General features: G+C 42.4%; 1 protein-coding gene across 12 annotated transcripts in view; it reads right to left on the bottom strand.

The window, feature by feature from the left end:
• Window positions 1-22,313, bottom strand: part of foxp4 (forkhead box P4) — a 371,685-nt gene that overhangs the window by 12,284 nt on the left and 337,088 nt on the right. For all 12 annotated transcript variants that reach the window (XR_011358475.1, XR_011358476.1, XM_069941845.1 and 9 more), the window contains 2 exons: window positions 14,939-15,060; window positions 12,662-12,731 (listed from right to left, as the gene is read on the bottom strand). Coding sequence is in view for 10 of the 12 variants with exons in the window: in XM_069941845.1 (XP_069797946.1) it covers window positions 12,662-12,731; window positions 14,939-15,060 (192 nt within the window). In the remaining 2 variants the exon portion in view is untranslated. The remainder of the gene's footprint in view (window positions 1-12,661; window positions 12,732-14,938; window positions 15,061-22,313) is intronic.

Below are 22,313 nucleotides of genomic sequence, written 5' to 3'. Positions count from 1 at the left end.
GCTGATCTTGGTGCTGTCAGTGATGAACAGGGTGAAAGGTTTCACCAGAAGATTGTGACTGAGGAAAAGTGATATTAGGGCAACTGGAATCCATCATTGCTGGCCAATCTTTGTTTGACGCTGACACGAGAGGCATCGGATGCTGAGTGTGGTGACATACCACTAGCCTACTGCAGGAAGATCACTGGAGGACAGACCACACCTGGCTGGCTGTCAATCAGCCGACCTGAATTGACCTAACTCCACCCAGCTGGCTGTCAATCAACTGCGCGGGATATAATCCTGAGCTGGCCCCTCCCGAGGCAGTCACTCAGGAGTTACCAGTACAGTGTATCTCACTTATAATATCACTGGAGCAGAGACTTTTAACTGAATAAAGCCTGTTGTGCAGTCTTTCTCGAGTTTGGTGTCTGCTTACTGCTGCAGCGGGGCATCACACTGAGTGCAAATGAAAAATCAGCTTCAAAACATTTTTAGGAAGTTGAACCTACACAATGTGTTAGCATAATTGTGCGATTAAACATACTAAATTTCTCCAAATTTCTATGTGATGCACCAAGTCTGACATTATTTTTGTGTTCTTTATCATAATGTGTTCTTCTATCATAATCTCCAATTTGTTGTCCAGTGTCAGAATTCTTCCAATGGAGAATTCGTCCTGCTGGAGAGTGTGCAGGAGAAAGGCAATCATTAAACAACTACCTCACTGACTATCCTCTATCGTCCTACATCAAACACACCTCTTTCCTTCAACCTCCTCCACTCCTGACCCTGTCAAGGAGAGCAGACATAAAGTTCCAAAATAACAAAGGGCAGGAATCCACCAAAGGTAAACTCAGGGATGTGAACATTGATCAACCCCTGGGTAGTGGTCACTCACCTCACATCCCAAGTCTGATCAGTTTATGAGCATTTAGATTAAATATCATAATCTTATGTACAAGCTACAAATTCCTCAACCCTCCTACAGACGATTAAACTCCCATAATGTCATTCAATTCAAGTCTGATTTGCATTCAAACATTTGTTTCAAGTGGCAGAACTAGTTTTCTCTCTTTCCCTTCTTCTAGTAACCTCTTTCTAATCACTTTTCTGTGTTTTTGATGTCATTTGATTACAATACCAAGATGGTATAGTTACCATACCAACTGATTTTTTTTGGTATTTTCTGACGTGGACAAAATCAGCATGGACCTCTGTAAAAATAGAACCCCCTGTTCATTATCTGCTGACAGCCGAGATAGGCCATAGCCTTCCAGTGCTTCAAAGATGTATCTGAGATGTGGGTGATTTGGCACCTTCCAGTGGCAGTACCCGGTACTGCAGCACTGCCAAGAAGCTCTTCGGGCGTTAGGATCATTACATTGAAATAAATACATGAGAACAAAATTTTAGTCTCATGCATTGACTTTGCCACCAAATACCACATGGTGAGATTATAGATTCATCCAGATGGTATGTGATAATTCAGAGATGTCCATATCAAAATAAAAATAAACGAGCGATTGAAGATCGCAAATGTGTTAAATCTTCTAAACTGAAGATGTAGAACCAGTTTCATCAGGAGGCATGGAGGAGAGCTGCAACTGCACAGCAGTATGACCCCAGGAAACCCATGATCAGTGGAAACACACCGAGTAATCATTTATCACAAAGTACATTTGGCTCCCAAGTTGCAGTGCTGCAATGCATTTCAAGAACTCCTTTATCTTTCCAGTTACATTGTGACATTTGAAAATGAGAAGAATCTGGAAGGTATCAGTTAGCGATTCATGGGACTCATAAAAAATTTCCAATTTTGAAAGTACATTTTAGGGAAAGAGCAAGAGGGGCGAACTTTTTGGCAAGAAAGGTTGATAAACAGTTCATATTTCTCCATATTATTTTCTCATTCTTCCTCTCTCTGCCTGTCAATTTTACTTCTAATTAATTATTTTTGGGATCATTTCCTCTGATTCTATCTCTCTAGTGTCTAGTCTCTCTCTATGTCTCCACTCCCCCCTTCCCCCTCACTTATAAGTGCATAAAAACATGACAAATAGGAACAGGAATAGGCCATTCGGCCTGTCGAGCCAGCTCTGCCATTCAATGAGATCATAGCTGGTCTGATGAGAGGCCCATCTCCACTACCTGCTTTTTCCCTATTTCCCTTAATTCCCCTACCATGTAAAATCTATACAACCTTGTTCTAAATGTATTTACTGAGGAAGCTTCCTGTTTCAATGGCAACAAATTCCATAGAAAAGCAGTTCCTCCTCATCTCCATCCTAAACATTTTCTCTCTCTCTTTTGATGTCCACCTTCCTACCTTGTCTATATCTTCCGCATTTCATTTTTTGTGGCACATTCATTTCTTTTCACTTCACATTTGCTTGCTTTTTATTATTCGTGTGTGTGTGTGTGTGTGTGTGTGTGTGTGTGTGTGTGTGTGTGTGTGTGTGTGTGTGTGTGTGTGTGTGTGTGTGTCTTTATCACTTGTCCATGCTCTCTCTCTTCCTTTATTATTCTCTTTTTAGCTCTCTTTTTCTCCTGTTTCTCTTTCTCTCTCTTCTACAAATCTATTTCCAGATCAGGTCAAATAAATGTTCAAATAAGCAAGCACAAACTACAAAATGAAATGATGATATTAAACTGATATGGTTAACATTGATAAACATGAATCTATTTATACAAATTGGTATGCACCTAGTACTATATGAGTTGAATCCTAATGAATGAAATTGGTCAGAAGAAGGTGAAATGCAGCCTGCCTCCTGCGAGCTGGTGGGTTATCTGCAACTTGTGGCATTGCCATCTGGGCTGCCCAGCAGAAACTTAGACAATAGGAGCTGGAGTAGGCCCTTCGGCCCGTCGAGCCAGCACCACCATTTTACAGATCATGGCTGATCACTACCATCAGTACCCCTTTCCAGCCGTATCCCCATAACCCTTAACTCCTTTGCCCACTTTTCCTGACACTTCACTTTCAAAGGTCTTTGCCAACACAGATGGATTCCTATGCTACCAGTAGGCTGTAGTAAGTGTGTGACCTGCTTGTCACCTGAGCAGTTCATTTGGTTTCTTACAAGAGTTCAGTCTTTATTATTTGGTGGCATGTGGGAGTGAGTTGGGTATCTGAGTGGTGTGCAATATCTAAAGCACTCTTGATTATAAAATCACACAGGATGCCATTTGACCCTTTATCCCTGTGTCTGCTTATTGAGAGAGCACTTCAATTACTCTCACATTCCTTCTTGTTTTCTAATAGACCTGGAAACTTCTCAATTTTGCATTAATTAAATGCTATAAACTTTGGAAAAATAACAAGGTTTCAAATTACTGAATGGTTTCCCTTGTATATTCCCAGCTCAGATGGAAATGATAGAGAAATAGAAAGAGGACCTTTGACTATCCAACATTCAAACTAATCCTAAACAGATCTAATTTATTCTCTCCGTATTGTCTTTCTATCATCCATCTACACACCGAGGACAATTAATGTATCTAAGTTGGTGATGACATTAAATTGAGTTGAAAAGCAAATTGTGCAGAGAATGTGGAGAGTCTGTGGAGATATATGGATAGATCACTGTTAGGGACTGGTACAATGCTGCTAAGTGCAAGGTTACCCACTTTGGAAGGAAAAATAATAGATCAGATTATTATGTAAATGGTGAAAGGTTGCTGTGTGCGGTTGTGCAGGTGTACTTCAGATATCAGTTTTACTGTCAGAATACATACATCAGATCACATACAACCCTAAGATTCCTTTTTCCTGCAGGCGTGGCAGAATTACCACTAATTGGTAGTGCAAAAAATAAACTGCACACAGCGTAAACATGTAAACAAATAAAAGAACTGTAAATGGATAACAAATGTAAACAAATTAACTGCAATACAGAGAGAACAAAGAAAATCAATAAAGTGCACAAGTAAGAGTCCTTAAATGAGTCTCTGATTGACTTTGTCATTGAGGATTCTGATGCTGGAGGTGTAGCAACTGTTCTTGAACCTGGTGGTGTGAATCTTGGAGTGCTTGTGCAGGAATGGGCAACTAAAGGCGAGAAATCAGACTGCTCAAACTACAGGGGAATCACGTTGCTCTCCATTGCAGGCAAAATCTTCGCTAGGATTCTACTAAATAGAATAATACCTAGTGTCGCCGAGAATATTCTCCCAGAATCACAGTGCGGCTTTCGTGCAAACAGAGGAACCACTGACATGGTCTTTGCCCTCAGACAGCTCCAAGAAAAGTGCAGAGAACAAAACAAAGGACTCTACATCACCTTTGTTGACCTCACCAAAGCCTTCGACACTGTGAGCAGGAAAGGGCTTTGGCAAATACTAGAGCGCATCGGATGTCCCCCAAAGTTCCTCAACATGATTATCCAACTGCACGAAAACCAACAAGGTCGGGTCAGATACAGCAATGAGCTCTCCGAACCCTTCTCCATTAACAATGGCGTGAAGCAAGGCTGTGTTCTCGCACCAACCCTCTTTTCAATCTTCTTCAGCATGATGCTGAACCAAGCCATGAAAGACCCCAACAATGAAGACGCTGTTTACATCCGGTACCGCACGGATGGCAGTCTCTTCAATCTGAGGCGCCTGCAAGCTCACACCAAGACACAAGAGAAACTTGTCCGTGAACTACTCTTTGCAGATGATGCCGCTTTAGTTGCAGGTGCAACAGGTAATCAAGAAGGCAAATGGAATGTTGCCCTCCATTGCTGGAGAAATTGCGTTTAAGAGCAGGGTGTTGGGGGGGGGTGGTTCTGCTGCAATGGTACAAGTGAGGCCATACCTGGATTACTCAATGCTAAGGTCTTCTTACTTAAGAAAAGATATACTAGTAGGGTAGCGGAGGTTCACCAGGTTGATTTTGGAGATGAGGAGTTAACCTATGAAAAAAGATTGTATCCCTTGGGATTATACTCAGTGGAATTCAGAAGAATGAGAGGGGACCATAGAAATGTATGATGAAATAGATAGGTACGATTGAGGTAGGAAAGTTGTTTCCACTGATGGGAGCGACTAGAACTATGGAACATAGCCACATGATTTAGTGGGGATGACTTAGGATGGAATTGAGGAACTGCTTTTCACTGAGAATCTTGAATCTGTTGAATTCTCTGCCTAAGAAAGCAATAGAGGTTGCCTCATTTATATTTAAGGCAAAATTAAAATAGATTTTTACATGGTAGAGGAATTATGGGTGATAGGGAAAAGGCAGGCCAATTAATGAACCAAGCCACCATACCCCCTTCCCATCTTTCAGCAAGAGAAGAAATCAGAGTACCATGAGGAATCCCATGTTCTCAGAGTGTGCATGCAAACTCCACCGAACCAGGGCCAGAGGTCAGGATCAAACCCCACAGATCCACAGCTATGAGACAGCATTTATTACTGCACTTGCATTATTCTGTAGAGAGTGATCGACACTGCTTCCACAGTAAGAGATTTCTTCATTTTATTTTAGAGATACATCATGGTAACAGGCCCTTCAGGCACACAAGCCTGTACCATCCAAATCCATCAATTAACCTACAAACTCCATATGTTTTTGGAAGGTGGGTGGAAACCAGAGCACCCGGTGTAAATCCACGCAGGTCAAGGGGAGAACGTCCAAACTCCTTACAGAAAGTGCTGGATTCAAACCCGTGGAGATAGCGCTGTAATTCGATAGCACAAACTGCAATCCTAGCTGTGCTGCCACCGTTCTCTGAGAATGGGTGATGTTTCCAGAGCCTTCCCCAATCCTCATTACAGGACCCAGAGTTTAATTGTGAGTTGAGGGTGGGTCAGGGTGGGATCTCTTCAGATCTTTTGCAGAGCATTTGCACAATCCCATTGTTCCCAACTGCTCTGATCTTCATAAGATCATAAGACACAGGAGCAGAAATAGGCTAATCAGCCCATCAAGTCTGCCCTGCCATTTAATCATAAGCTGATCCATTTTCCCACTCGGCTCCACTGCCCGGCCTTTTCCCCATAAGCTTTGATGCCCTGGCTAATTAAGAATCTATCAGTCTCTGCCTTTAATACCTCCAAGGACTTGGCATCATAATGCAGTGGTCAAATTTCTGAGTGCTGACCAAACTCCCACAATTTGCTTCCCCCCCCCCCCCCCCCCCCCCCCCCCGTTACTCTGACTGCCCTAAAACTGACCTATTGAGAAATGGCCTTTTTTTTTTAAATACTTTTGGTTGAAAGCACAAAATAAAGGGGGAAATATATTTAAACTCTGGACAAATGTTCACAATTTCTGATCCCAAATCAACAAAAGGTGAACAGGTCAGTTCAGATTGACCAATGACTCAACTTCCCTTCCCTCATTTGAAAACGTATTTGAATTTACATCGAACTTTTCCTGATGACTTGACATCCCAAAGCAGCACAGCCAATGAAGTATTTTATTTATTTGTAATGTAGGAAAAAATATCAGCCAATTTTCACAACAAGCTGCTATAAATAATATGAATAAATAACACACTCATTTGGTTTTAGTTGTTGGTTGAGAGATACATATTGTCCCAGGGCGATAAAGAAAATTTCCCTGGTTGTTAGAAATGCAGTGAGATCTTTATCATTCAGCTGAGAAGGCATATAATGGAATAATGTTCTATATGAGTCTAAGAAAAATTAAAATAAAATATTTAAAAAAGAGAGAAGGAATAGTCACAAGATAAAGGAACAGAAGTAGGCCACTTGGCCCATGATGTCTATTCCGCAACTCTACCCTAAGCTGAACTATACTCACAACTAGTTCCAATTGCCAGCCTTTTCCCCATATCCCTTGACGCCCTGACCAACTCTTGCTTGAACTCGCCCAGTGATCGGGATTCCACCGCTGTATGCGGCAATGAGTTCCACAAATCCACGACCCTCTGACATCTCTGTTTAAAATGGATGACTAATTTTAAGGCTGTGCCCTCTTGTCCTTGATTCACCCACCAAGGGAAACATCTTTATCGACATCCACTCTGTCAAAACCTTTCAAAATTCAAAATGTTTCTATAAAATCCCCTCTCATTCTTCTAATCTCCAATTAATACAATCCAAGATCTGCCAAACATTCCTCACACCTTGTTTTCCCAGGAATCATTCTAGTAAATCTCCTCTGCACTCTCTCCAACAACATCACATCCTTTCCAAGATAAGGGGCCCAAAACTGCACACAGTACTTCAATTGAGGCCTCACCAGTGTACCATAGAGTCTCATCAATACCTTTTTATTCTTATACACTATTCCTCTTGAAATGAATGCCAACACAGCATTCGGTTTCTTTACTACCAATCCAACCTGGTCATTAACTTTTTAGGTTTCCCTGCACAAGGGCGCCCAGGTCCCTCTGCACTTCTGAGGTTTGAATTTCCTCCTGATACAAATAGTTCTCTCCCTGTTTATTTCCACAACCAAAATGTAGAAGCAAACATTTCTCAACCTTGTATCTCAACTGCGATTTTTTTGCCCAGTCCCCTAAGCTATCTAAATCCTTCTGCAACTTTTCTTCAACACTTCCTGGTCTGCCACCTATCTTGGTGTCATCTGCAAATTTGGCCACAAAACCATTCAGTCCACAATCCAAATTATTAATATAAATTGCAAACAGTAGTGGCCCCAAGACTGACCCCTGTCTGGTTTAGGACTGCATGGGAACAACCATGATTCAAACCAAGGGCACTCCAAAGTGATGTGTAGTGGCACTGTCAACCTGGATTTTGCCCTCTTAGTGATGATACAGACTGGGAGATCACCTCGCTGAGCACCTTCAATCTATATGCATAGGTGACAGGGATCTCCCAGTGGCCAACCATTTCAATTCAGCATTCCCACTCCCACATGGCCTCATGTACTGTCAAACCAAGACCACCCACAAATTGGAGAAGCAACACCTGATTTTCCATCTGTGCACTCTCCAACCACATGGCATTGTCATTTTCCAGATTCTTCGAGCTTACTCCCCATTCTCCCTCACTTCCCTGTCACTCTGTCTCCTTTCCTCTAGTTCTCCACCCCCTTCCCTCTCCATTCACAGAGCCTTCCTCCTCCTCCTGTTTGCTGGTGTGCCCTCATTGGAAGTGACCAATGAGCAATGTTTAACATCAGAAGGACACACTGCTTCTCTTTGGCAAGTCAAAATCTGTCCAGATGTTACTGACATCATGCTTCAGCAATGGCTTGGTTAGAGTAATGGTTGGCACAATGGTATTACAGTGCCAGCGGCTCAGGTTCGAATTTGGCACTGTCTGTAAGGAGTTTGTATGTTCTCCCCTGGACTCCATGAGTTTCCTCTCCGGATCACTCCCACAATCCAAAGGCATATTGATTTAGTAGGTTAATTGATCACATGGGTGTATTTGGGTAGCACAGGCCCGGCCCAGAAAGGCCTGTAACTCTGCTGTATCTCTAAATTAAGAAAAACCAATGTCATCACTACACACATGGAGCAGGATCATGGTCAATGATATCCACAAATCTTGTTACCCATTAGTCTTCTAGGTTTCCAGTTCTGTGATAAAATGTTGTTCATTGAGCATCAACAAAGAGGCTTGTTGTTGTCAAAATTCTCATTTTGTCAGTAGGCATTGGGATCTTATCTTACTTCAATGTTTCATTATTTCATTCAATTCTTATCATTCTGCCTCTCTGTCCTTGAATGTTTCATCTTGAAACTCAGAATCCTGAGAATAAGTCACTAAATTTTCTCTTAGATACATATCAGCTTCCCAAAGAAGGACAATACTTTTGCTCTCAGAAATTATTTCTCTTTTAGTTTTATTTTCTTCATTCCTATTTTCCCATATGACCATGTATAAAATCTGTACCTTACACTTTTCCATAATGGCATGCAAGCCATCATCAGGGGGATAGACAGGGTGAAGTCGGATTACTTTTTCCCAATGATGGGGGAGACGAGAACTAGAGGGCATAGTTTAAGAATACAGGGTAGGCCCTTTAGGACGGAGATGAGAAAACATTTTTTTACCCAGAGAAGTGTGAATCTGTGGAATGCTCTGCCACAGAGGGTGGTAGAGGCAGATTCGCTGATTATGTTCAAAAGAGAGTTAGATAAGACTCTAGTGGGCAAAGGAGTTAAGGGTTATGGGGATAAGGCTGGAAAGGGGTAGTGATCAGCCATGATCTGTAAAATGGCGGTGCTGGCTCGACGGGCCGAAGGGCCTACTCCAGCTCCTATTGTCTATTGTCTATTGATAATATTAACCAATTATTTCATTCTCAGTGAAGGCCAATGTGTTAATGCTGCCATAGTTTAGGAGATTCTCCTGGTTGGGATTGTTGTTGGTCCTGGTGATTTTGGCTATTCATGGGTTGAGGCAGCGGGCGGTTGAGGGCTTGGGGCGAGCTGACTTCCTGCCCCTCTTTCGGGGTTACATCCAGACCCATGCGGTGTTGGAGCTGGAACGTGCAGCTTCCGATGGGTCGCTGGCTGAGTTCCAGGAATGCTGGGCCCCTCTGGGTGTGTGGTTAATGGTGAAAATCATGCTTTAATTTGACGTGCAATACTGTGTAATAGAGAGGCTGTGTAATTAATCTATTACTGTGCAATACAATTTTGCTTCTCGCATTTTTATTTGGCACATGTTAATAGTGGGCTTTAGTTGCAGCTCTCTGTGTGTTTTGAGTCTTGTCATGTTATAGTTGTAGTTTTGAATAAAGTTTGTCTATAAAACATATGCTACCATAGTGTTGCATTTTGCCTCCGGCAAACTTCCGCTGAGAGGAGTTAAGCCTTAGAGCTAATGGGGAGTGTAAAACCCATGGCAACAACACCCCAAAATTAAGGTTGCCATATCTCATTTGTTGACAGTATTTGCTTTGAGTCCAATCTCCAAGTGTATGGAAATAAACTCTCAACATTTGCAAGACCAAGGTCCTCTCCCTACCTGTCCCAGCCACACCACACGGCTCCCTGACAATAAAGATTCATTGTGAGACACTGAAAAACACGGACCACTTCCCGTAGCTCAGCAAAGGAGGACAGGTCAATGATAAAATTCAACCTACTTCACTCTTCGAGAAAATGGGTATATGAAGATGAGAAGATCAGGTTTAGCATAAATCTCAAGGTCAACTAGACAGCAGTGACACCTTGTCTATGCCCCTGAAATGTGGACTACCTCCAGAGCAACAGTGATACTTGATATATGCCCCTGAGTACCTACAACAAGCATTCCTAGACATTGGTATTCTGTCTCTGCAAAATCCTCCAAATTCACTGGATCGATAAGGAAACGGACATCATTGTGCTCTCCTGAGGCAACATTCCAGTACTGAGGTTCAAGACTCTGGGCACACCACGCCATATGCACAACTGCCTACCAAAGTGACATTCGGTTCTGAGTTTGGCCGTGGAAATGGATACCTGGGTGGGCAGAGGAAAAGATTCAACAAGGTGTTCAAAGCCTCCTTGAAGAAATTCAGCAACTCCACTGACTCTGTTGGGAATCTCTGACCCGCTACCATTCATAGAGGAGGAGGAGGAGGACATGGGACAATATTGAGAATCCATATGTTTCCAACACAGAAGGAGTAGACCATCTGATGAACTACAGCCCATCTGCCTCATCAGTATTCACCTGCCCCATAAGTGGAAAGGTCAAAGGTTCCTTCATTAGCCACCTCAGAATCTCCACAGAAATAACGTGGAAGCAAGTCACTCTTAATCTCACAAGGCTGTCCAACAGTAATGTTATATTTTGTCACTGAATTACATCAGTAGATATTAATGTAGTTTGTTATAAACCATTCATAGAATGAAGATTAAGTTTTCGCTAACAGTTAAAATAATGATAGGGATAAACAGTGGCAACAATGTTCAGGGATACAATTCATACAAGATGGCACCATGAACAAAGGAAATTCAAGGTAATGCAGTGGGCAAGGATGAGAGGAAACATGATAGAAGTACACAAGCTATTAAGAGGTATAGATAGAGTGGTGCTTCTCAAGGCACCATTGCTCAATACAAGAAGGTAATGGGTGGAAAGTTCAAGCGAGATATTAGAGGGAAGTTTTTTACCCTGAGAGTGGTTGGTGCACGAAATGCATTGCCTGGGTCAGTGGTGGAGGCACGTACACAGGTGAATTTCAAGAGACGACTAGACAAGAAAATGGAGGAATTTAAAGTGGAGATTTATGTGGGAGGCAGGGACTAAAGGTTGGTACAACATTGTGGGCTGAAGGGCCTATACTGTGCTGTACCTTTCAATGTTCTACCTTATGCTGTTAATTTAGATGAAATATTTGCATTTCTTGTTTTTCTTTGAGCTGGTAATTCGCTCTAAGTGTTACCATTTGAGTCCATGAGTCTATGAGTAATTGTCCATTGGGAAATCACTACTGCCCCTGATTCTGACAAAGGTATAAATACACAGTTGCACTCATCCAGTCTAGAATAGGAAACTCAGCTTACAATATGTCCCCTCATTACAGTCATCCCATGGCTGCTTCCTGAGCTGTGCTTAGTCTCTCTCAGTCACTAGCCCCAGCTCAGACACCGACCGGGGTGACTCAGGGTAGTGGAATCTGGTTGAGATACATAAAGTAACCAGCTGGTGTCCCTCTCTTGCTCTAAATCCAGCTTTGGTTTGCTTTAGGAAATACCTTGAATACTCATGGGATAGGGGCTCAGTTACTTAGAGTTTATTGCACAAAACAAAGGGAGCCTGTTTGTCAGTTCATATAAGTTCACCGGCTGCTCTGAGATATTTTATGTTGAGAGTATGAGCTTGTCTTTGGGCTTCCTTGATGTATGTGCATTCGTATGAGTCTGTGTACAAATCTATGTGTGCGTGTGGGAATAAGGTGCAATTATGTCAGTATGTGGACTCTGCTGGTGTGTGTGTGTGTGTGTGTGTGTGTGTGTGTGTGTGTGTGTGTGTGTGTGTGTGTGTGTGTGTGTGTGTATATGCGTGAACATATGTATAAGAGAGTGTATGTGCATGTAGAATGTGCACGGGAGTGTGAGATGTTTGGTATGTGTATATGTGCCATATGGGCTGTGACCGTGTCTATCCATGAGTGAGTGTGTGCATGAGTATTTGTTTGATCAACATTACTGAGGAGGGGGATTGAACTCCGATACCTCTGAACTCTCAAAGCTGCTACTCACCTCAGACCAAGAATGGTCCTATGTGATTCAGTCGAGCTGTGGATGACGTCTCTCGCTCGACTTGATGGGAATGAGAAGATTAATAGTATAAGATCATCCTGACCCACAGAATGCTTCTTACACGTTTTTGCACTTGGAACTGAGCATGGTCTGCCGAACTGGCAAGGGGAATGACGATTAGTAATCCTATTGTAGACAGTATCGATATAATTATGCCCCATCACACACCATTGTCATCTGATATCTAGGACCCTGCACTTTTCTACCAGAAATGGTCCTGCTCTGCCTCAGCCCTGAGTCTGCCTTTGAAGTGAATCAACTTCCCAACTCCAGGAGAGCAGAGGGAAAGCTGTTACGAGTGCAGATCAATTGTTTAAATAATGAGGCTATCTATCTGTACTGGTGAAGGGTTAATCCACATCCAATATACTTGACAACATAGAGAGGGCATCATGAGGATGGTTGAAGATCTGTGAGTGTATTTGGCATTTACAATCCACTTCTCTTGGAAGTTATTCAACAAGTCTGGAGTGTTTATCACTCACCTGATAGCTTGAGTTAAGTGGTCCTCCATAACCAAGTCCTGTAATCACATTCTTCACTAAAGTTGGACTTCTAAAGAAAAGAGGCACTTTGATTAGCAAAAGGACACCTGTTTTTAACTTGGTCTGCTACTATCATAGAAGCATGTACAGAACAATTCGTCCTGCAAATGCTTTTATGAGTCTTTGAGAGTCTGGCATTCAGAATGATCAACCTCCCTCGTAACATAAAAATGGCAACACTGCCAGAGCTGCAGCATTGCTGCAGACTTGTGGAGAGAGGCGAGTGGAGACATAGTACTCCCTCGTAGGGTCCAACTGCCTGTCGGCTCCATACAGGCTTTAAGCAATCTGTTAAAGGAGCCAATTATGGTTTATTTAAAAATCCTGCGATCGCGGGGTCTGGGCCCAAGATGGCAGCGTCTCTGTTTGGCAGTGGCCACGAGGGCACCAGAAAATGGGTAGGCCACCCCCTCCCTTCCTCACCCTTCAACTGTTATAGAAGGAGAAGCAGAGGAGACTACCCATGGGAATGTGACCACTGCGGCGGACCAGCAAGGGGATCTGAGGCTGACGAACACAAAGGTGGTAAGCCGTTGGTGATGCAAAGCGAGGAACCCACGCAGGCTGCGGGCCACTGGCAACTGCGGATAGGAGACTCACATCAGGCCTTGGACTGCTGGACACTGGCTCGAAACAGGCTGAAGGGGAACCAGATATCGATTTGAGAGGGTGCCGAGGGTGGTGAGGACCTCTTAATCTTGTCAGAGGCTTGGATCTGGAACTCGGGTTATTGAGGGTTTGGACTGGACTCTGTGTAGCTGCGGTGGGGGGTGGGGAGGGAGGCTGGTGGGGGGAGGGGAAAATCCACAGACACTTGGTGATGCTGGGGGGACTCTCTTTTGCTTCTCTTTCTCTGACTGAAGGGGGCGCTTCTGGCAATTTCTGCCGATGGTGAGTCTGTCTGCCTTACAGCAGGCAAAAGAAATTTTGAGTAATATGACACTGTTTATTACGTGACAATAAAAACATCTTGAAAATATTCACCAAACCAAAACAGGCCATTCCACAAATATGTTTCAAATAAACTTCCTCCTTCCTAACTTCATCTCATTGGAACAGTGTTTCCAATTCCTTTCTCTCTCGTATCATATCTAACCTTCACTTGACTGTGTCAATACTATTCACCTCAGCCACGTTCAGTGGGAATGAGGTCCACACTCTAACCGCTATCTGGGCGAAGGTTTCTTTCGGCATTCCCAATGGATTTATTAGTTTAGTTGATGGGTGATATTTCCACAGATTCTCTGTCCACAGAGTTATCATACATTTGGAAGCTGTAATTTGGGATCTTGCTCTCTCTGAGACAGATGGCCAGTAACTGGGAAAAGTAAGATGAGACCTCCTCATCACAATTTCAAATGGCTTTTGTGATTATGAAGGAAAGACAAAACCAAGTAAGTCATTTGGGGAAAGGGTGATGTGCAACTGAAATTTTTCTTTCATTTTATTTTACAGATTCATATTGTTACCTTTCATTCATTAATGCAGTTACAATTGGGGTAAAACAGGAGAATTGCCAGAAAATATTGGGAAAGGCCATCACTATTTTGCGCCCTTCAGATTTCCCTAGTCGATTACAGGAGATACAGGATAGAGCTCGACTCATTATAAAAGGAAACAAGTTCACCCTTTGGCGATGTTACAGGATCAATCAGATTGGGGGAAGCAGGAATTGATGGTGAGTAGTGCTAACTTTGCCCTATTCAATCCCAAGGACAGAATACCTGGCTTAGGTAGAATGCACTCAATTGGAATGTTCAAACTTATTTTTCTTTATCACCATCTTAATTTCCCTGTTCAATGATATAATATTTTATCCTGAATATCCAGCTTTTTGTTTTTCTTAATGACGAGGCTTTGAGTTTATTTCACTTTTGAATCTTGCTATGATGTGGTCTCAAATGGGCGGTCAATGCAAGTATTCCACTGAAGTGTATCAACATTCCTGTGCACTTTAAGGCTTGTGACGGCACGTGGAAGAAAATGTGAAAGTGGCAGTGAAGGCCAGGTGTGGAGAAATGTTCCACTCAGGGGCGGCACAATTGGCGTAGCGGTTGGCGCAACACTTTTACGGCACCAGCGATCAGGACTGGGGTTCAAAACCCACGCTGTATGTGAGGAGTTTGTACTTTCTCCCCGTGTCTGTGTGGGTTTTCCCTGGGAGCTCCGGATTCCTCCCATCATTCGAAATGTTAAATAAAAAATTCAATGCCTTACCCAGTCATCTTTGGTGGCCTTCTCTTTTGGTATTCTAATTCATCGACCGTCCAGACTGCTCCTTTTACATTCTCCACTCGTACAAAGCACTTGTGAAGACTGAGGTTGTGACGTACAGCATTCTGTAACATACAGGAGAGAGGGCCGACACACTTATGAGATGTACATTGAGACACCTGTCTGTCATTCACAGGGTCCAAAGTTTCAGAAGGATGATTATACCTAGATTGCAGGTTCAGAGAGATATCAGTGGCCATTCAGCTCATCTGATTACATTGTTCCCAACTCTCAATACTTTTACCTCCCCTTGAGAGAATCCAGATATTTTGTCAGTGCATCATGTGTGCTGACCAAATAATTCCACTGTTGGTCACTCATTCTGCATAAAAAAAATAGGACCTTAAATTGAAATACAATCCATCCTCTGATTGGTATAAAGGAGATGTGTGAAGCTTTTACTGTTGCACAAGGTATGGTAGGTGTTTGGAGTACTCTGCCAGTGGAATAAGTCGAGGTGTTTAGATGGGTCCGTGAACAGGCAGGGACCATGTGCAGGCAGATTGACATCATGGTCAGCAGAGACATGGGGTTGTGGGGGTGGGTGGGGAAGGTTGAAGAGCCTGTTCCTGTTCTTTGCTGTACTATGTTCTACACGACTCTCACAGTAGATCCCTAATACCCCAGTCTTCCCAGCAGATGCTGCTGTTCTGAAAATGCGGTACTCCTCCAGTCAAGCCCTATGATCAAGAGTTGATTACTACATATTTTCTCTCTGATTTATTTTCCTCTTCCTCAGGACCACACTAAAGAGTCTGCATTAGCTATGGACTTGTGCTCAGGTACATTTCAAGTCTATTACCAGTAGCTTTTGACTCATTTGTGTGTAACTAGAATGAAGAATTTTACCCCACATTAGGTCACTCAGCCCAGTAGCTCGATGTCTGTGTACTTGTAAAAACGAACCATTTAGACATTGAATCCAATGCTTGTTTTAGATTTCATTGTTCAAATACATTTAGAAAATGAATGGCATGGTTAGTGCAATGCTGTTATGGTGCCAGCGACTGGGATTTGAATGCAGCACTGACTGTCGGGGGTTTGTACGTTCTCCTCATGTCTGAGTGGGATTCCTCTGGGTGCTCCAATTTCCTCCTACCTTTTAAAATGTACCATGGGTTGTAGGTCAATTGGAGGTAATTGGGTGGCATGGGTTCGTGGGCCAGTAGGGTCTGTTACCATGCTGTACATCTAAATTTAAATGATTAAAAAATATATTTAAAATGTAGGATTATCTGGACTCTACTTCCTCTGGTGTTTCCATCAGGACAATCCACATCCTCTGTTTGGAAAGAAAATTCTTCTCTCCTTTCCCCCTGTGAACTGAGTCAAGCTGTCAAAGGCTCAAGTAGAGCTAACTATTTTGTAAAGTTGAGCTGGTAAAGACCAGCTAGTGCAAAATTCCACGAAGCATAAAAGGTAAAGTGGGATATTGTTACTTTTTTCCAACATGTTGGTAAGGCAGCAGTTATTCCCCAATTTAATGCCCAGAGCATTGCTGAACATCTCTCCTGTTGATGAAAGAGCAGAGCCACATTTACACTGAGTGACAGTAACGTATGCCATTAGTGAGCCACTTGGGTTTTCACAACAATTGGTTAACTCTCCAGCTGCTCTGACCATTACCAGTTTTTTATTTCCAGTGTTTCTAAAAAGTGAATGGAGTTCTTAGATTTCCCTGACAGGACTGATAACCCACTAGATTATTAGTCCAAGACTCTAGATTGCTATTGAAGTAATATTGGTGATGCATCACATCACACATACATCGTATACTTCCTGCAGAGGGTGATTTTCTGAGCTTCTTTAATAGCACATGTTGAACCCATAGGTGCATGTAAACACTACTGTCTACAAATTCCCCCCAGGACCACATCATTTTAGATTTGATAATTTATTGCAATTCCACGATTGTTACTAGAAATCCGGTAACCCTGATCCAATAGTACTGTGGAATCGGCTTCACCTCATGATCTGCAGTGATTCAGGACGTTGGTTCACCAACACCTTCACATGGCATATCAGGGATGGAGAATAAGCACTCAGTTTACCAAATACCTTTATCCAATGAATAGAAATAAATAAAAATAATAATTTGGCTGCTAGTGTTTTGAATTTCAATGCCTGTAGATTGGGTGAGGGAAGCAACTCTGACAGATGGGTGGAATGTTCGGGAAGCAGATATCTATATGTATGGAGATATCAATGTCTCCCTTCTATCGCTGGAGGGTACTATATATAAACTGATAATCCAGATGATCCATCTTTAACATCAAATTCGTGGGTCTGTTTCTCATGTGGTTAGGTTCTGATCAGTGGGATCAAGCTGAACCTATTAGATCCAGAACAGGGTGGCTCTCAGGAAGTTATATGCTTTCACAATGCAAATTGTCATTTGAATTTAGAAAGTGTGTTTTAATATTCCTCAGAACTAATTAGCATGTGGAAAACCAGCCACATTTTAAATAAATACTTTAAAAGTTTATCTGGAGTGCCATCAATAAAAATTAACTTCTGGACAATGAAACTCAGTTGACAGACAGCTATTGTGCTACATATGTTGTTTAAAAAGAAGAGTAGACCCACTGAATTGAAGAGATATTTTTCATTCTGTAAAACTGGGGTATTCATTCACATCTAGTTATCCCAGATCATAACGCAAATCATTTCTTTTAAACTCCAGGCCCTTAATGCTCCCTTTACAATTTCATGTAGATTTCTGCACATTTTGAGTTCTGCATGAAACAAATTATTTTTGCAAAGATTATATTACACCTACCTAGAGAGAGAAAAAAAAACCCAAAGTGAATATACAGGCTGCAATTGTGTTTTGGCCAGTCACTGAGGAAGCAGATTTAATTTATGATAGCTTTTTACATGAAGCCTTTTGAAAAGACTGACAAGTAACTCGGGAGGTAAAGAAATTGAGGCTCAGCACAGTTGTATACTGCCATTCTCTTCCTGAAACTGGAATTTTGGAGAGGTTTGAATTCCACTTCAGTGTCTTGCACCCTTGGTCTTTGCAAGCATTTGAAGTGCCAGAACTGAAGAAGAGCTATGTGAGTAGAGGGGCAGTGATGAGGGAACATTATGGGTGGTACTGGTCTGAAGCACTGTGGTTCAGTTGGGGTGGGTATGGACACTTATAATAGTAGAGAAGCAATACTGTGCTTGCTGAGGAATTACTGAGCTACTTTGGTACTAAAACAAGAGTGATGACTGAGGGAGTTGGTACTGCTGGAGTGAAGGAATGTGGTACTAGTGGAAGGAGGACAGTGGTACTGGTGGAGTGAAGGACTGAGGGAGTGTGGTACTGGTGGAGTGGAGGACTGAGGGAGTGAGGTTCTGGTGGAGTGAAAGACTGAGGGAGTGCAGTACTGGTGGAGTGGAGGACTGAGGGAGTGAGGTACTGGTGGAGTGGAGGACTGAGGGAGTGCGGTTCTAGTGGAGTGGAGGACTGAGGGAGTGAGGTACAGGTGGAGTGGAGGACTGAGGGAGTGAGGTACAGGTGGAGTGGAGGACTGAGGGAGTGTGGTTCTGGTGGAGTGGAGGACTGAGGGAGTGTGGTACTGGTGGAGTGGAGGACTGAAGGAGTGTGGTTCTGGTGGAGTGGAGGACTGAGGGAGTGCAGTACAGGTGGAGTAAAGGACTGAGGGAGTGCAGTACAGGTGGAGTAAAGGACTGAGGGAGTGCGGTGGAGGTGGAGTGAAGGACAGAGGGAGTGTGGTACTGGTAGAAAACTGCATGACAATATTTGCATCGCTCTTTATATCATTTGCCTTCTTAAATATAAAAACATAAAATAGCTTTTTCATTATTTTTTTCTGAGAAGTTCTGATCAACCAGAACATAAATTGCAAAAATATTTCTTTTAAAGAGTACAGGGTCAACATACGATTTGAAAGATCCTAATTCTTTTCCCTATTTAGTTTGGGAAAGCTCAGAAGTAGTCCATTATTTTGTTACAGGATTGCAAGAGGACAAGTGACAGGTTAGTCTGTTTAATTTCTGCTTCTACATAACCATGTCCAGAAGGTGAAGCTAGTTAAACATCTCACTGGGGTTGTGGAGGGGGGGGGGGGGGGGGAGGGGGGGGAGAATCCCCATGGTTTAGAGACAGATTATATACATATCCAAGGAGAGAAAGAGACAAAGCAAAACTTACATCCACATAAACACATAAAAGCACACACACACACACACACACACACACACACACACACACACACACACACACACACACACACACACACACACACACACACAAGCAGATCCACTGTTATATGCATGGATTTTCTTTTGTGAGCGTAGACAAGGTCTCATTCTCATTTTAATATTCCATGCAAACATAAAGTCTTCCAACAGTTCACTACTCCCTGAGCACTGCCCTGGAATCTCAGCCTTGTATTTGTGCTGGAGACTCTATATTGAGCCGCAAACACAAAAAAAACTTATGGCTCACAGGAATGAACAGATGATCTACCCACTGAACCTTAGCCTAAATTAACTCAGCACAGGGAATTGAAAGGTAGCTCGCAGGAATTAAGAGCTAAACAATGAGCTGTGGTGGTGAAAACCAGTCAGAGATACTGAAAAGTTTTGAGAGGTGGAAGGGGAAGGAATGAGACCATGTTTTTCACTATCAATTTTGAGATCAGGTAAGACCCATAGACAAAGCCCCTGGGTATTCAGTCCCAGCTCCTAGAAGACTATATTTCTGAAAGAGAGAGAGAGAGAGAGAGAGAGAGAGAAAGGAAGCATGACCACATCCTTTCTATTGGGCTGTTTCTGAGACATCACCAAAATCTCAATCATTGCCAAACTTTCTCTTTTAAGTCAGACAAAATATTCTGACAGAACCATGGTAAACAGAGCAGGACCTCTTCAGAACATTTCCAAACCAGTCATTGCAAAGCTATTTATTTCACTGGGAGAAAGAATGACAAAATGTGGAGGAGGTTCTCGAGACAAACAACGGGTCAACACGCTTCTCATTTCTTCACCAGAGCAAAGAGCGAGTTAACCTGAAACTGAGAGCAAAACAAATTATGCTTTCTTTCAGTCAAATTATTGTAACATCTTTAATCTCTGATATCCCTCTGTAAAAAAGGACTAATAAAAATTCTCCCAAAGACTAATTCTCATGTATAAATGCACAAGCAGAATCAAATAAGGGTACATATGAGCCCAACACACACACACACACACACACACACACACCACACACACACACACACACACACACACACACCACACACACACACACACACACATACACCACACACACACACACACACACACACACACACATACACCACACACACACCACACACACACACACACACACACATACACCACACACACACACACCACACACACACACACACACATACACCACACACACACACCACACACACACACACACACACACACATACACCACACACACACACACACACACACACACACACACCCTTGCAAGGATTAATAAATTGACAGAATCCTTGCATCAGTACTAATGGTATTATCTTTTCATAATTTATTTGAATACCAAATATGATTTTACATGTGTGGGTGTGTGTGTGTGTGTGTGTGGGTGTGTTCCCTTCTCTCACCATCCACTTTTTCCACTCTGTCACAGCACCCACCCATCTTCCTTTCTACCACTTAATGGTTTAATTATGAACACTGTAACAGTGGGTGCACATTAAGAGCAGATCTCTTCAACTTTGCAAATTAGAATGACCCCAATTTCAGATAAAGGCCTGTATTTATATTTGCATTTCCAATTCGTGATGGAAGATTTATTCATTCTGTTAAAACATTAGCGGTAATTTGAAAGGTCAACCACCAAAGACAATACAAATAAAACGTGAAACAAAAAAAAGCTTTGAAGCTATAAAAAAGGACTAGTCATTCTTCCTCAAAAATCAGGAGGCCTTCACAGAAAATTGAGCACAGACTTTGATCATTTTAATTTAGAGTTTTCTCATTAATTATTTTTATTTTTCCTCCACCCATAACTCTAATAATGGTCAATTTGCTTATCTTCCGACAAATTTCACCACCAGTATCATTTCACCCCTTTCTCTATGTAACTGTTTTATTCATTAAAATTAAAAAAAAATATTTATAACACAGTAGAATCTGATTTCTGCCATTGAGACCCATGCCGCCCAATTAACAAGATGTAGAAGCCACTGCTGTAGCTAGCGTTTCATCTCTAGGCCAAATTACCCTTGAAAGGTAATGGTGCACAGCCTTCCTGAACTGCTGCAGTGTGTGAGGTGAAAGTTCTCCGGAGTACAGTTAGGAAGAATGGTCCCAGATTTTGACCTGATGGTAATAAAGGATCCGCAGTGGTTTTTAGGTTGTATGATTTGGATGGGATCTTGGAGGCAATGATGACAGTGAGACTTGCTGCCCTCATTTTTCTAGGTTATCTTCTAAAGCATTCCCTTGTGGTGAGTCTCTTCCATTCTAATTCTGAGGGCTTGGATGAGTCTAATGTGGGATCTGTAGATTTTGGGACAGATGGTAATTGATGGGGAGGGTGGGATGCTTGCAATGTTACACCCTCCTTCTGCTGTTTGTACACAGCCCTGCATGTTCCCATCAAAAAGATTAAAAGATTGCAGTGTTTTCAAACTTTAGAGCAGTCATGGGCTAATGTCCTCATGAATCAGAGAGAATATATTTTTTGAAGGAGATTTTGAGAAGTTCAGTGTGGTTAGCACATCCCCTTTACAGTGCCAGCAATCGGGACTTGGGTTTGAATCCCACGCTGTATGTAAGAAGTTTGTATATTCTCCCTGTGTCTGCGTGGGTTTTCCCCGGGGGCTCCAGTTTCCTTCCACCATTCCAAAAAAAGTACCGGGAGTGAAAGTTAATTGAGTGTAAATTGGGTGGCATGGACTCGTGGCCTGTTTAGAGTGCTGGATGTCTAAATTTAAAATCCTTGATTTCTCTATCATCCTGTCGTAACAAAGTGCAAACTGGAGTCAAGCCATCCTGTGTCATTTCACCAATCTTCTTCATTTTCCTCACCACAAGCTCCATGTTGGAGTGAAGTTAATCCACAGTATGAACAGGAAAACATTCAGGCACCATCATCTTCACTCCAGAATCACAACGTTAAAACTAATTTAGAGTACAAAGGAGGCAGAAGGCTGTTCATTTTTAATAACTGAGAACATGGGCCTTTCATTAAACATCTGGAGGTCAAGGAACCACAGCATCTGTCCTCATTGCAAAACATCAGCCCCTGACAACCAAACAAGTCTTGGAATCAAATTTCAAGAGCCACCTCTCAGTGATGG

Source organism: Narcine bancroftii, chromosome 5, assembly GCF_036971445.1.
Source record: "Narcine bancroftii isolate sNarBan1 chromosome 5, sNarBan1.hap1, whole genome shotgun sequence".
Classification (NCBI taxonomy): domain Eukaryota; kingdom Metazoa; phylum Chordata; class Chondrichthyes; order Torpediniformes; family Narcinidae; genus Narcine; species Narcine bancroftii.
This window is presented reverse-complemented; position numbering and strand designations above follow the sequence as displayed.